Genomic DNA, 14602 nt, shown 5'->3' with positions numbered 1-14602 from the left:
ATTTACTGAAAAACCTGTTTGTTTTTGTTGATTTGTTTGTTTTTTGCTTTTTTACAATGAGGAACATCAATAACCATTTTGGTAAAGTCCTTGATAAAAATGTGATAGATAGATAGATAGATAGATAGATAGATAGATAGATAGATAGATAGATAGATAGATAGATAGATGTGAGAAGTTTATGCAAAAAATCACCACATTTTCTAAAAAGGCCATTTTTAGACTAAAAAAAATACATTGTTAGATTGCATTCAGTTCTATTAAATAGTGATTCCACCTAGTAGTGTTTACAGTAGCAGAAAGGGCAAGAGGCAACATCAATATTTATTTTTCCATCGAGTACTTGACATTTCAGACATGGTTTCTCTCACTAATATCACCAGTGTGTTATTGTTTTACCTGGGCTGTTTTCATCTGCTTTATGTGATATCTTTGCTTCCACTGCCGCATAGATGGGATAAGGATTTGTCCCACTTGTGGAGGCATCATGTTGTTGAGATAATGTGGTCTGATCATACTGGAAAGTTAAGAATTGATGAGCACAGAAATACACAAATGTCGGTGATGTTCCCAGTAATTCTGTTCCTGTCTAATTAGTTTAGGCTAGTAATTAGAAAGACCCTTTTTTCTGAGACCATCATCATCTTCATCATTGTTCCCTCATTCTAGTGTAGGTTCATTCTGTACCTCGTGGAAACACCCTGCACCCCCATGTTCATCCTTATAACATGATTGTGTGGTATCTAATGCAAATTTTGTCATGTTGGGTGCCTTTGGAAGGCCCATGATGCACTGAGCATTGTTGTTACAGTAATGTTATAGTAATGTTATAGTTTATAATTACAACTACATAGTTATGAGGCTGAAAATGTGTTTTCATGGCTTAAAATAAGCCCAGGCAAAAACTCTCCAAGAGCGGAGAGGCAGTTCACACTTCATCAGGACTTGTATGGGACGAACCCAGCCCAGCCTTGCAGGAACAAAGGACGATGGCCTAGGCAGCAACAAAAGGATCTGTTGGACTCTCAAGTGAGTCACCCCCCTTCCTTTGGTCAATTTGGGTCTGTGTTGAATCACAGAATCATAGAAGATTAGGGTTGGAAGAGACCTCAGGAAGTCATCCAGTCCAACGCCCTGCTCAAAGCAGGACCAACACCAACTAAATCGTCCAGGTAATGCTCACCTAACTCTGAAGGTGGGGCAAAGCCAAAGCCATAAAAGGGAGCTACTCTCCACCCTTCATTTATCATACCCTCCAACAGTGACCAGAAACCAAGCAAAAAACAAACAAACAAAATTTGCAGTCGAATAATATTTTAGAAAACCATCCAATGCTGTTTTAAAATTGCCAGTGATGGAGAATCCACCACAATCCTTGGTAAATTGTTCCAATATTTATTATTCCCATTATCTAAAATCTATACAGTTTTTCTCCAGTCAGAATCTCTCTAGTTTCAACTTCCAGCCATTGATTTGTACTAGACATTTTCTCTGCTTTGAAGAGCGTAGTATTAAAAATAATCAAGACTGTGATGGAGACTTTTACGCCTTTTAGCTCTCTTCATATTCTGGAAAGTCATGGATTTTAGGATCATATGCTAGGGTGAGATTTCCAAAACCACCTAAGGGATTTAGAGGTCAAATTCCCACTAGTTTTAATGGGGAATAGGTATCCAAATCCCTTACACAGCCTTGAAGTCCTCTCTTTAGAAATGCTTAAATACCTCAGTGATCTCTAAGAGCTCATGGGAAGAGACTGACATTTACAAAGTTGCCCGAGGGTTCATATAGCTTTGAAAATATTGTCAGGAGTTATTATTATACTTCCACTATTTTGTTCCTGTAACCAAGTACTGTTGAGAAAGGGGGGGCAGGATACATTAAGTAAATGCATTGACTGTTCAGTGGAACCACTCTGGATTTACGTAGCAACCCACCTGCTTCAATATTTTATAGACAACGAAAGAGGCCCAGACATCAGTCAGAGAGAAGAGTTCATCTTTAGCTGCCTGGCATGCAAGAGAGTATGCCTTATGAAGATCCCATGAAGATTTGGAAAGTGTATCACACAGGCATTCTTCCAAGTCCTGTACGTTCTCTGTCCAGTCCTTGTCTTTGTAGAGGGTGGACATGCACCTTTTAATGAACCAGAAGGGATATGGCTGAGTCTAAGGGAATAGGATGGGGAATTCCCTTCCCCCTTTTAATCTTTATACCTTTTATTTTTCATACAGGGAATTCTAATTATCATCCTGGCATTGTAACAAATCTCTGATTTAACAAGGACTTTATTCACGGCTGTCTGTCATCATGGCTGCTGGGAAATGTATGGCAATAGCAGGGATAGAGTAAGACCCTCAGTTGAATGCCAAGGCCCCTATGATGTATGCATACGCCATTGTGACTCTACCCAACAGAGGGCAGTGGTGAACACACTAATCAGGCCATTCTGAGTGTGACCCAGAGCCCAGGGCTCGGGTCCTTCTTGAGCGACTGGGCAAAATACATTGGAGTATAGGGCATATGACATGAGGAGGAGCAACTGATCTCTCCCAGCAGAAGGCAATGGTAACACACACACATATACACACAAAGTCCATTTCAATAGGTCACCCTTGAACACCCTTCTCATTTTCTGCCACCCTAGTTCACTTCAATGGGGTGACTATCAGAGTAAAAGTTCTACTCAGCAAGCACAAGAAAGAGAGAGGTTTCTGAAGATTTTCCTTTCCCCATCTCTTTCTTCGTTGACAACTCCACTCTTTTTGCTTCCTCCCAAGCCTCAATACTGGGGACCTGTTTACACATGTCACTTCAGCTCTGTTTCACTTTGCATGCTTTTCCAGTCTTCTCTGCTTAAAAGTAGGATTTCCAAAAGTGACTTAGGAATACAAGCCAAAGGGTCATTCACAGGGTACGTCTGCCCTGCAATCAGAGGTGTGACTGCAGCATGAGTAGACACAAATGCGCTAGTTTTGATCAAGCTAGCATGAGTGCCAATTGCAGTGAAGCTGAAGAAGCATGGATCTCTGTGAGGAGTTGCTGAGGGTCCTAAGCAGCCTCGTACAGCCCATGTTGTAGCCCCAGAGCTTCACTGCTATTGATGACTGAGCTAGCAAGGTTAAAGCTAGCTCAGGTATGCCTATGCCTGATACATCATACCCCCTGTTTGCAGTGTAGACATACCCTTAGGTAAAATCTCACCCATAAGGAATTGAAAATTTACAGAGATAAATAATAATAAGAATGCTCCAGTGACCACCAACCCTGTGCAGGTAAACTGGCTCATTCTCACTTCTGCTGACATGCACCTACCAGGTGGAACCCGATACCCCACACAGATACAGGACAGCATCCAACAGGCCCTGCTTCTTCATCTCCACCAAGGTTCCTTGAAGGGCTATCATGGCCCGCAGACCTCCGCCTGATCCTAGGATGGTGATATTGGGCATGTTATCCTTTGTATCCTGGGTGAGGGAAAAGAGTGAAAGACAAATGAACTATCAATGCTGAAGCATCTCTGCTATTCAGCTCTTGGTATCCTTTCAAGAATTTCACACAGAACCTCAAGTTCCAAGACTTGTTTGCTTATGTTGGGAAGCATTCCTTATCAGGTGCCCAATGATCTGTATCCAATGATGACTCAAGAGCAAATGCATTTTATCCTGCATATTCCCGTATCTCTTAGGGCCCTTTGAAACTCATAAGAAGATAAGAACAGCCATATTGGGTCAGACTAAAGGTCCATCTAGCCCAGTATCCTGTCTTCCAACAGTGGCCAATGCCAGGTGCCCAAGAGGGAATGAAAAGAAGAGATAATTATCAAGGCATCCATCCCTGGTCGCCCATTCCCAGCTTCTGGCAAACAGAAGCTAGGGACACAATCGCTACCCATCCTGGCTAATAGCCATTGATGGACCTATCCTCCATGAATTCATCTACTCTATAGTCTTGGCCTTCACAACATCCTCTGGCAAAGAGTTCCACAGGTTTGACAGTGCTCTGTGTGAAGAAATACTTCTTTTTGTTTGTTTTAAATGTTCTACCTATTAATTTCCTTTTATGACCCCTAGTTCTTGTGTTAAGAGGAGTAAATAACATTTATAGACCTCTATCATATCCCCCTTAGTCATCTCTTTTCAAAGCTGTCTTATGCTCCAACCAACAGACTGGTACCAGAATTTTCAAAGGGATGCAACTTAGTGCCTAGAAGGTATTTCAAAAGCAACAAAGCAATTTAAGTTCCTAACTTTACTGTCCTCCATGTTGATGTCCGTTGCTCTCAATAATTCATGGGAGTAAGTGTTTGTTTGTTTGTTTGTTTGGACAAACTTGTAATATAGGACTGTTTTTCCCCCCCATTTTGAAGCACTTGGAGGAGAGGAAGGTGATCAGGAACAGTCAACATAGATTCACCAAGGGCAAATCATGCCTGATTAACCTGATTGCTTTCAATGATGAGATAACTGGCTTTGTGGATATGGGGAAAGCGGTGAATGTGATATATCTCGACTTTAGCAAAACTTTTCATAGAATCATAGAATATCAGGGTTGGAAGGGACCTCAGAAGTCATCAACTCCAACCCCCTGCTCAAAGCAGGACCAATTCCCAACTAAATCATCCCAGCCAAGGCTTTGTCAAGCCTGACCTTAAAAACCTCTAGGGAAGGCGATTCCACCACCTCCCTAGGTAACCCATTCCAGTACTTCACAACTCTATGAGTGAAAAAGTTTTTCCTAATATCCAACCTAAACCTCCCTCTCAGCAACTTGAGACCATTACTCCTTGTTCTGTCATCTTCTACCAGTGAGAACAGTCTAGATCCATCCTCTTTGGAACCCCCTTTCAGGTAGTTGAAAGCAGCTATCAAATCCCCCCTCATTCTTCTCTTCTGCAGACTAAACAATCCCAGTTCCCTCAGCCTCTCCTCATAAGTCACATGCTCCAGCCCCCTAATCATTTTTGTTGCCCTCCCCTGGACTCTTTCCAATTTTTCCACATCCTTCTTGTAGTGTGGGGCCCAAAACTGGACACTGTACTCCAGATGAGGCCTCACCAATGCTGAATAGAGGGGAATGATCATGCCCCCAATCTGCTGACAATGCTCCTACTTATACAGCCCAAAATGCTGTTAGCCTTCTTGGCAACAAGGGCACACTGTTGACTCATATCCAGCTTCTCGTCCACTGTACCCCCTAGGTTGTTTTCTGCAGAACTGCTGCCTAGTCATTTGGTCTCTAGTCTGTAGCAGTGCATCAGATACTTCAATCCTAAATGCAGGACTCTGCACTTGTCCTTCTAGAATCTCATCAGATTTCTTTTTGCCCAATCCTCTAATTTGTCTAGGTCCCTCTATATCATACCCCTACCCTCCAGCATATCTACCACTTCTCCCAGTTTAGTGTCATCTGCAAACTTGCTGAGGGTGCAATCCACACCATCCTCCAGACCATTAATGATTAATTAATGGTTAATATTAATTAATGATTAATTAGTGGTTAATTAATGAATGGTTAATACTTTTTCTAACCAAGTTTTACCTTGAGTTTGTAAAGAGAGTCAATCATGTTATTGAACATGACTTGATTAAACCATTTCTGTTATACAACAATACTAGCTGTAGTAAGACAGAACCAAGGATGGGGACCTCTTGGGATGCAGTCAGCGATGTTTGTATCATCCCTTCCTGCATCAACTTTGAGTTGAGGGTGTGATGTTATTGACATCAACTGCAACCACTATTATATATTTGCAACATATATTATACAAAGGTTGTCGTGTGAAGTGTCTATGAGGAGGTTATGATTTGCTGTTTATTAGTGTGCTATCTGTATGCATGTATCATTTTTGTTTTTAGAGTTATAAGTGTTGGCTCTATATTGTCTAAATTTCAAACTTGTGCTATATTGCTGCTAACAGGGAGTTTCGCAAGGGAGTTCTCCAGGTGAAGGAGGAGCTAATACAGCATCTGTGGGGTAAGTGACTGTCTGTAGTGTGTGTTTGTTTGTGTTTGGGGGTTACTTGCTGTGTGCTGAGCTTGTGTTTGTCAGTCTGTTTGTTTGGTTGGTTGTTTGAGGGACCGTGTGCTCTGGCTGGCAGTTGGAGGCAGGTTTGAAAGCTCGAAGCCTCTGGTAATTGGCTGAGCCTTAATCAGTGGGCGGGGCATTCACTCAGGCCAGGGCTTTATAAAGCCGCGCACAAGCGACCAGGGGCTGCTAACAGGGAGTTTCGCAAGGGAGTTTAGAAGGGGAGTGGGAAGGGAGCGGGAGTCCCTCGCCGGCCGTAACCCCTTCCCTGTGCCCCCCCCTAAAATCCTAAAACCTATAAACCAAACTACATTCAAAACCTCTTTCTTTAAACCACCCTTACATTAACTAGGAGACTATGCAGGCAGAAGCCCAGTAGCAGAGTGGGGGCTATCCAGTTTATTGCGCTGAGTGTTGCATGTATGATTACCTGCCCTGTGGGCGGGTGGCGTATGTGTGCAGTCGGTGCAAGGAGCTCCTGGCCCTCAGAGACCATGTACGGACTTTGGAGGCCAGGGTGGCGGAACTGGAGGAGCTAAGAGAGGCAGACAGGTATGTTGATGAGGCTTTCCGGGACACTGTAGAATTGTCCCACCTCCGCTCAGACAGCTCCTGTGCTGTTGAGGAGGAAGAAAGGCCCAGGGAAGCAGAGCAGTCAATGGGAGCAGAGGGAAATCTTCCCATAGTTGGGACCCTCCTTCCAGATGGTGCTGGGGTTGCCTCTCGCACTGAGGTTGCCTCTCCGGGGGAGGGAACTCCAGTTTCTAGGAAAAGGCAGGTGTTAGTAATGGGAGATTCGATTATTAGAAATGTAGATAGCTGGGTCTGTGATGACCGGGAGAACCGTATGGTGACTTGCCTGCCTGGTGCGAAGGTTGCGTATCTCTCGAGGCATCTAGATAGACTTATGTGTAGTGCTGGGGAGGAGCCGGTGGTCGTGGTACATGTAGGTGCCAATGACATAGGGAAGGGTAGGAGAGATGTCCTGGAAGCCAAATTTAGGCTGCTAGGGAAGAGACTGAAATCCAGGACCTCTATGGTGGCATTTTCAGAAATGCTCCCAGTCCCACACGCAGGGACAGGTAGGCAGGCAGAGCTTCAGAGTCTCAATGCGTGGATGAGACGATGGTGTAGAGAGGAGGGGTTCACGTTCATTAGGAACTGGGGAAACTTCTGGGATGGGAGGAGCCTATACAGGAGAGATGGGCTCCACCTAAACCAAAGTGGAACCAGACTGCTGACACTAAACATTAAAAAGGTTGTAGAGCAGTTTTTAAACTAGGAGATGGGGGAAAGCCGACTGCTGCAGAGGAGCATGTGGATCGGACACAGACTTCTCTTAGGGGAGAGTCTGATGATAGAGAATCTCCAGGTTATAGTCAGGAGCAGAGGACTGAAAAGTATAATGTAAGGGCCGGATCAGATGATAAACAGTCACATAAAGAATCTGGCACATCAGAAAAAGGCAGGCTAATAAACAGGGACAAGTTTTTATAGTGCTTGTACACAAATGCCAGAAGTCTAAATAATAAGATGGGTGAACTAGAGTGCCTTGTGATAAAGGAGGATATAGATATAATAGGCATCACAGAAACCTGGTGGACCGAGAGCAACCAATGGGACACAATCATTCCGGCGTACAAAATATATCGGAAGGACAGAACAGGTCGTGCAGGGGGAGGAGTGGCACTATATGTGTGAAAGAAAGTGTAGATTCAAATGAAGTAAAAATCTTAAGCGAATCCACATGTTCCATAGAGTCTCTATGGATAGAAATTTCATGCTCTAGTAAAAATATAACATTAGGGATCTATTATCGACCACCTGACCAGGACAGTAATAGTGATGATGAAATGCTAAGGGAAATTAGAGAGGCTATCAAAATTAAGAACACAATAATAGTGGGGGATTTCAATTATCCCCATATTGACTGGGAACATTTCACTTCAGGACGAAATGCAGAGATAAAATTTCTCGATACTTTAAATGACTGCTTCATGGAGCAGCTGGTACGGGAACCCACAAGGGGAGAGGCAACTCTAGATTTAATCCTGAGTGGAGCGCAGGAGCTGGTCCAAGAGGTAACTATAGCGGGACCGCTTGTAAATAATGACCATAATACAATAGCATTCAACATCCCTGTGGTGGGAAGGACACAACTGCCCAAACCCTGTGGCATTTAATTTCAAAAGTGGGAACTATACAAAAATGAGGGGGTTAGTTAGACAAAGGTTAAAAGGTACAGTGGCTAAAGTGAAATCCCTGCAAGTTGCGTGGGCCCTTTTTAAAGACACCATAATAGAGGCAAAACTTCAATGTATACCCCAAATTAAGAAAAAAAGTAAAAGAACTAAAAAAGAGCCACTGTGGCTTAACAACCATGTAAAAGAAGCAATGAGAGATAAAAAGACTTCCTTTAAAATGTGGAAGTCAAATCCTAGTGAGGCAAATAGAAAGGAGCACAAACACTGCCAACTTAAGTGCAAGAGTGTAATAAGAAAAGCCAAAGAGGAGTTTGAAGAACAGCTAGCCAAAAACTCCAAAGGTAATAACAAAATGTTTTTAAGTACATCAGAAGCAGGAAGCCTGCTAAACAACGAGTGGGGCCCCTTGATGATCAAAATACAAAAGGAGCGCTTAAAGACGATAAAGTCATTGCGGAGAAACTAAATGGATTCTTTGCTTCAGTCTTCATGGCTGAGGATGTTACGGAGATTCCCAAACCTGAGCTGGCTTTTGTAGGTGACAAATCTGAGGAACCGTCACAGATTGAAGTGTCACTAGAGGAGGTTTTGGAATTAATTGATAAACTCAACATTAACAAGTCACCGGGACCAGATGGCATTCACCCAAGAGTTCTGAAAGAACTCAAATGTGAAGTTGCGGAACTATTAACTAAGGTTTGTAACCTGTCCTTTAAATTGGCTTCGGTACCCAATGACTGGAAGTTAGCTAATGTAACGCCAATATTTAAAAAGGGCTCTAGGGGTGATCCCGGCAATTACAGACCGGTAAGTCTAACATCGGTATCGGGCAAATTAGTTGAAACAATAGTAAAGAATAAAATTGTCAGACACATAGAAAAACATAAACTCTTGAGCAATAGTCAACATGGTTTCTGTAAAGGGAAATCGTGTCTTACTAATCTATTAGAATTCTTTGAAGGGGTCAACAAACGTGGACAAGAGGCAATCCGGTGGACATAGTGTACTTGGATTTCCAGAAAGCCTTTGACAAGGTCCCTCACCAAAGGCTCTTACATAAACTAAGCTGTCATGGGATAAAAGGGAAGGTCCTTTCATGGATTGAGAACTGGTTAAAGGACAGGGAACAAAGGGTAGGAATTAATGGTAAATTCTCAGAATGGAGAGGGGTAACTAGTGGTGTTCCCCAAGGGTCAGTCCTCGGACCAATCCTATTCAATTTATTCATAAATGATCTGGAGAAAGGGGTAAACAGTGAGGTGGCCAAGTTTGCAGATGATACTAAACCTCTCAAGATAGTTAAGACCAAAGCAGATTGTGAAGAACTTCAAAAAGATCTCACAAAACTAAGTGATTGTGCAACAAAATGGCAAATGAAATTTAATGTGGATAAATGTAAAGTAATGCACATTGGAAAAAATAACCCCAACTATACATACAACATGATGGGGGCTAATTTAGCTACAACGAGTCAGGAAAAAGATCTTGGAGTTATCGTGGATAGTTCTCTGAAGATGTCCACACAGTGTGCAGAGGCGGTCAAAAAAGCAAACAGGATGTTAGGAATCATTAAAAAGGGGATAGAGAATAAGACTGAGAATATATTATTGCCCTTATATAAATCCATGGTATGCCCACATCTCGAATACTGTGTACAGATGTGGTCTCCTCACCTCAAAAAAGATATTCTAGCACTAGAAAAGGTTCAGAAAAGGGCAACTAAAATGATTAGGGGTTTAGAGAGGGTCCCGTACGAGGAAAGATTAAAGAGGCTAGGACTCTTCAGCTTGGAAAAGAGAAGACTAAGGGGGGACATGATAGAGGTATATAAAATCATGAGTGATATTGAGAAAGTGGATAAGGAAAAGTTATTTACTTATTCCCATAATACAAGAACTAGGGGTCACCAAATGAAATTAATAGGCAGCAGGTTTAAAACAAATAAAAGGAAGTTCTTCTTCACGCAGCGCACAGTCAACTTGTGGAACTCCTTACCTGAGGAGGTTGTGAAGGCTAGGACTATAACAACATTTAAAAGGGGACTGGATAAATTCATGGTGGCTAAGTCCATAAATGGCTATTAGCCAGAATGGGTAAGAATGGTGTCCCTAGCCTCTGTTCATCAGAGGATGGAGATGGATGGGAGGAGAGAGATCACTTGATCATTGCCTGTTAGATTCACTCCCTCTGGGGCACCTGGCATTGGCCACTGTCGGTAGTCAGATACTGGGCTAGATGGACCTTTGGTCTGACCCGGTACGGCCTTTCTTATGTTCTTATGTTCTTATTTCTGGGTGACACCCCAGACAATGTGGCCTCAGCACTGCCTAGCCTGCTTGATGGCCCATTATGGAGGATCAGCTATACACTTGACCCACTGAGAGAAGTCAGATCACCTTGTGACTCAGCAAGGCATGCAGGGACATGCCTATTGACAAAACTCTGAGGTTTTTCCATGCCATGTGCTGGGTGACTTGTGGTTGGAACAAAGAAAGCACAAGCCACATGGCAAAAGGACTATAAAAGTCAGAAGCAGCATCTCCATTTTGTCTTCAATCCTGTTTCTGACTTCTGGAGGAACTTTGCTATAAACTAAAGCTCTGAACAAAGGACTGAAAAAGCTGTGGATGTACTCCAGAGACTTGATTTAAGCCTGCAGCTTATTCCATCACTGCCACAAGCCTGAACCAAGAACTTTGCCATTACTGTATGTAATTGATTCCATTTAACCAATTTTAACTCTCATCTATATTTCGTTCTTTTTTTAATAAACTTTTAGATTTTAGATTTAAAGGATTGGCAACAGTGTGATTTGTGGGTAAGATCTGACTTGTACATTGATCTGGGTCTGGGGCTTGGTCCTTTGGGATCAAGAGAACCTTTATTCTTTTACTGAGGTATTGGTTTTAACAACCATTCATCCCCATAACGAGTGGCACTTGTGGTGATACTGGGAAACTGGAGCGTCTAAGGGAATTGCTTGTATGACTTATGGTTAGCCAGTGGGGTGAGACAGAAGTCGTCTCTGTTTGGCTGGTTTGGTTTGCCTTAATAATAAAGGAAACCCAGCCTTGAGCTGTAACTGCCCTGCTCTAAGCAATTTGTCCAGAATTGATACTCTCAGGCCTGGTCCACACTGTGGGGCAGTGTTGAGGTAAGATACGCAACTTCAGCTATGGGAATACCGTAGCTGAAGTCGAAGTATCTTATCCCGACTTACCTCCCGTCCTCACCGCTCGGGATCGACGTCCGCGGCTCCCCTGTCGACTCCGCTACCGCCACTCACTCCGGTGGAGTTCCAGAGTCGACGGAAGCGCGTTCGGGGATCGATATATCGCGTCTAGATGAGACGCAATATATCGATTCCCCGCAAAATCTATCGCTACCCGCCGATTCGGCGTGTAGTCTGAACGTACCCTCAGTTGTGTCCTGCCAGAGACAGCATCATTACAAATCGTTACTAAACCCTGAGCACCAAAAAAACACCATGGGGTGGGCAGCAGTGGTTGGCTTTTACCCTCTGTAAGGTTCAACCAGCAGAGGGGGCTGTGATATATGTAGAAAGTATGTTACATAGTCACTGTTCATTACTCATATTAGTAATAAGTCAGACAAGTATTAGTAGCTCAACCAACTCTGTCCCTCTAACGTTGCAGGCTTTATCTGGCCTCAAAATCACAGCGGTATATACACACACACACTGCTTTAGGAAGCACTGACTGACTTCACGTGAGCATGCAGCTCTCTAGAGGTTAGCCTCAGCAAGCCCCTTACTGCTCCTTCAGCTGAAGGGGTAGGGGTTTGTGCTTTTAGCACTGAAGGCCCCCAAGTTTGAGCCTGCCAAAGGACATAAGGTTTGTATGTCTGTAGCCATGGGTTGCCTCCTTGGTCCTTTGGGAATGTTGTATTTCAAGGGGAACATCTCCATGGGGCAGGATTTTGAAGGCATTTCCTCCCACTGTACCAGGCACCTCAATCACCATCCACATGACTAACATCCTATATTGTTCTCCTTTGTGCCAAGAGGCATGATGGGCCCCTACCTCATCATGGGCAATGCCAAGGCTCTTGAGGCACTCCAGGACTTTTGCCTTTCTGTTCTCAGTGGCTTCTTTCTCACCTGCCGAGAGCTCATGGGAAAGTCGGACACGTACATCATCCTGCCAAAAATAAAATATAATAAAATATCTCATCTCTCCAAAGGCTGCCATAGAGCGGAGACATGTGGACTGTGCACAAATAACACCAGTCCCTGGAGTTTTCCCAGGATTTATTCTTTATATTTGTATTAGGACTATAACTGGAAACCTCAGCCAAGGTTACAGGTGGAGGTGGGCAAATGACTGATTTTTCACTTCACTGAAGTTCTGAGAAATTGGGAAACAAAGTTGGCTTTGGTTGAACGAAATTCAAAAATTGTGAAAGTTTTGTCAAATTGAAAGAAATCTACTCTGGGTCGAATAAAACAAGTTTCTGTAGGATAAATAATTTACCTTTCTCCATTGAAACCTTTTCATAATTTGTTCCATATTTCCCCGTAGAGCTCCTGGTGATGTGGAATTTTTTTTCAGTGACAAATGGACTCTTCAGGGAGTGCCTCGATGGGAGGACCAAGTCAACCTCTAACTGTTCTTTTCAGTGGCTGGTTCAGACAAAAGGAACATTTAGTATCATCCCATAGGGATACTGAGTGGAATTTCCAGAGTCTAAGGAGTTAGGTGTTGAAATCCTATCTCCACCTGGAAATGTAAAAGAAAATAAGCTAACATGGAGTGTGGTTGGTTTAGAGGTTCCACTTTCCAAATACAAATAAGAGAGAAAAAATGGGTGGTGGTGATGAGGTTCAGATTTAAAACAAAAAAACAAACAACAAAAACCCACTGACCCTAGTAATAACATTTCTCTTCTGCTACAACAGAAATTGATGATGGTTAATGTTCCCAAGCCTCCCCTTCCTATAAAGTGTATATATGGGGGAAAGAGAGGGAGAGGGGTGTGTGGAGATAACCAGATAGACATCTCTGATCTTGGTGTGTGCCTGGGAGCGCAGGAAACAGTAAATCCCTGGTTAGAAACTTTTAGGCGAGAGAAAGAGCTGAGAAAATAGACACAGCCCCCATTCCCCATTTGGGGCCCTGTTTATTCTGGTTCCATTCAGCCCAAATGCCAAGGTGTCAACCTGACTTTTAATTTTAAAGTTACTTTCCTGTGAAAATTTGGCAGAGGGCATTGTAACTGGTAGACAGACAGCAGTCAGTTTATATGGAAATCAATGTAGGGCCCTTGCAGGCTCTAGGAAGCACTCTAGGAAGTTAAGGGGACAAACCTCATTGGAATTCTTCTGCTCCTTTGATAACTCCAGCCCTTAATTGCATTCTGCTAAGCTCTGTCCCCACACCCGCAATTTGCTCAGCTTACATTTCTGAACATGTGTTATTGTGTCTGTGGGCAGGTATGTGAGTGTGGGTGTCTAGATCCTGAAGAATGTGAACTCTGGATCTGCACTGGTGGTTTTCTGCTTTTAAACAGGGTGTGTGTGTGTGTGAGAGAGAGAGAGAGAGAGAGAGACAGAGAGAGAGAGAAAAAGGGATGGCATTACTGTCTCCTGCTGGAGAGGACACAACTTGGCTGACAACACTCCGTGAACCCCATACAGAAGGCCCCCAGGAACACACTCAATTTGCAACTAATTTTTTTTTTTTGCATTTGGGTGGTGGTAGTGTTTACCAAGCCAAGGTCAGAGAAAAGCTGTAACCTTGGGAGTTTAATACAAGTCTGGATTGGCCAGTATTAATTTTTAGAATCCTTGTGGGCTTCCACCTTCTGCGCTCAGAGTGACAGAGTAGGAATTAAGCCTTGTACACATCAGTAATACCACCTCCCTGCTCATCGCTGATATACCCCTGTAGGGAGATTGAGATGTGACAGTATATAAGTACCTTCATGGTCCAGTTCATTAATTTAAATAAATTATGTTCTGATAGAGCATATGACAGGAGCATCACCTGATCTCCAATTTTCCAAGTATTCTCTTTTTGGCCTTTATCAAAATAGACTTTTTTTGCCTTCTGTTTGGATTTTCCCAATTTAACAGCCACCTGCAAGTAAATCAGATTAAGATGTTTTTGTCAATGCTTGCAGATAGGTTTCCAGTTTGATTCCCTCTAGCTGTGTGCCATTGGAATGCTACAAAAGGTGCTCTGACATTCACATTCTTCACCCAGTCGTCATCTCAATGTATGTATGATCTGTGGAGGCAGCTGGAGTTGCCCTGAGTGTCATTTAAATGACTGGAGTCAGCATATCCCAATTGCATCCATTGGCATCTACTAGTTTCCACAGCATTAGTTTGATGATGCAATTTGATGATT

General features: G+C 43.1%; 1 protein-coding gene across 1 annotated transcript in view; it reads right to left on the bottom strand.

Moving 5' to 3' along the window:
• Positions 1-14176, bottom strand: part of LOC123347869 (cytosolic phospholipase A2 gamma-like) — a 38761-nt gene extending 24585 nt beyond the window's left edge. The window contains exons 1-5 of the mRNA XM_044985059.1: positions 14171-14176; positions 12275-12391; positions 3316-3467; positions 1938-2136; positions 400-517 (exon numbers count right to left, since the gene is read on the bottom strand). Coding sequence (XP_044840994.1) covers positions 400-517; positions 1938-2136; positions 3316-3467; positions 12275-12391; positions 14171-14176 — 592 coding nt within the window. The remainder of the gene's footprint in view (positions 1-399; positions 518-1937; positions 2137-3315; positions 3468-12274; positions 12392-14170) is intronic.
• Positions 14177-14602: the final 426 nt, after the last annotated feature.

The sequence above is a fragment of the Mauremys mutica genome, chromosome 13, assembly GCF_020497125.1.
Source record: "Mauremys mutica isolate MM-2020 ecotype Southern chromosome 13, ASM2049712v1, whole genome shotgun sequence".
Taxonomy (NCBI): Eukaryota; Metazoa; Chordata; order Testudines; family Geoemydidae; genus Mauremys; species Mauremys mutica.
Note: the sequence above shows the minus strand (reverse complement) of the source record. Positions and strands in the feature narration are given on the sequence as shown.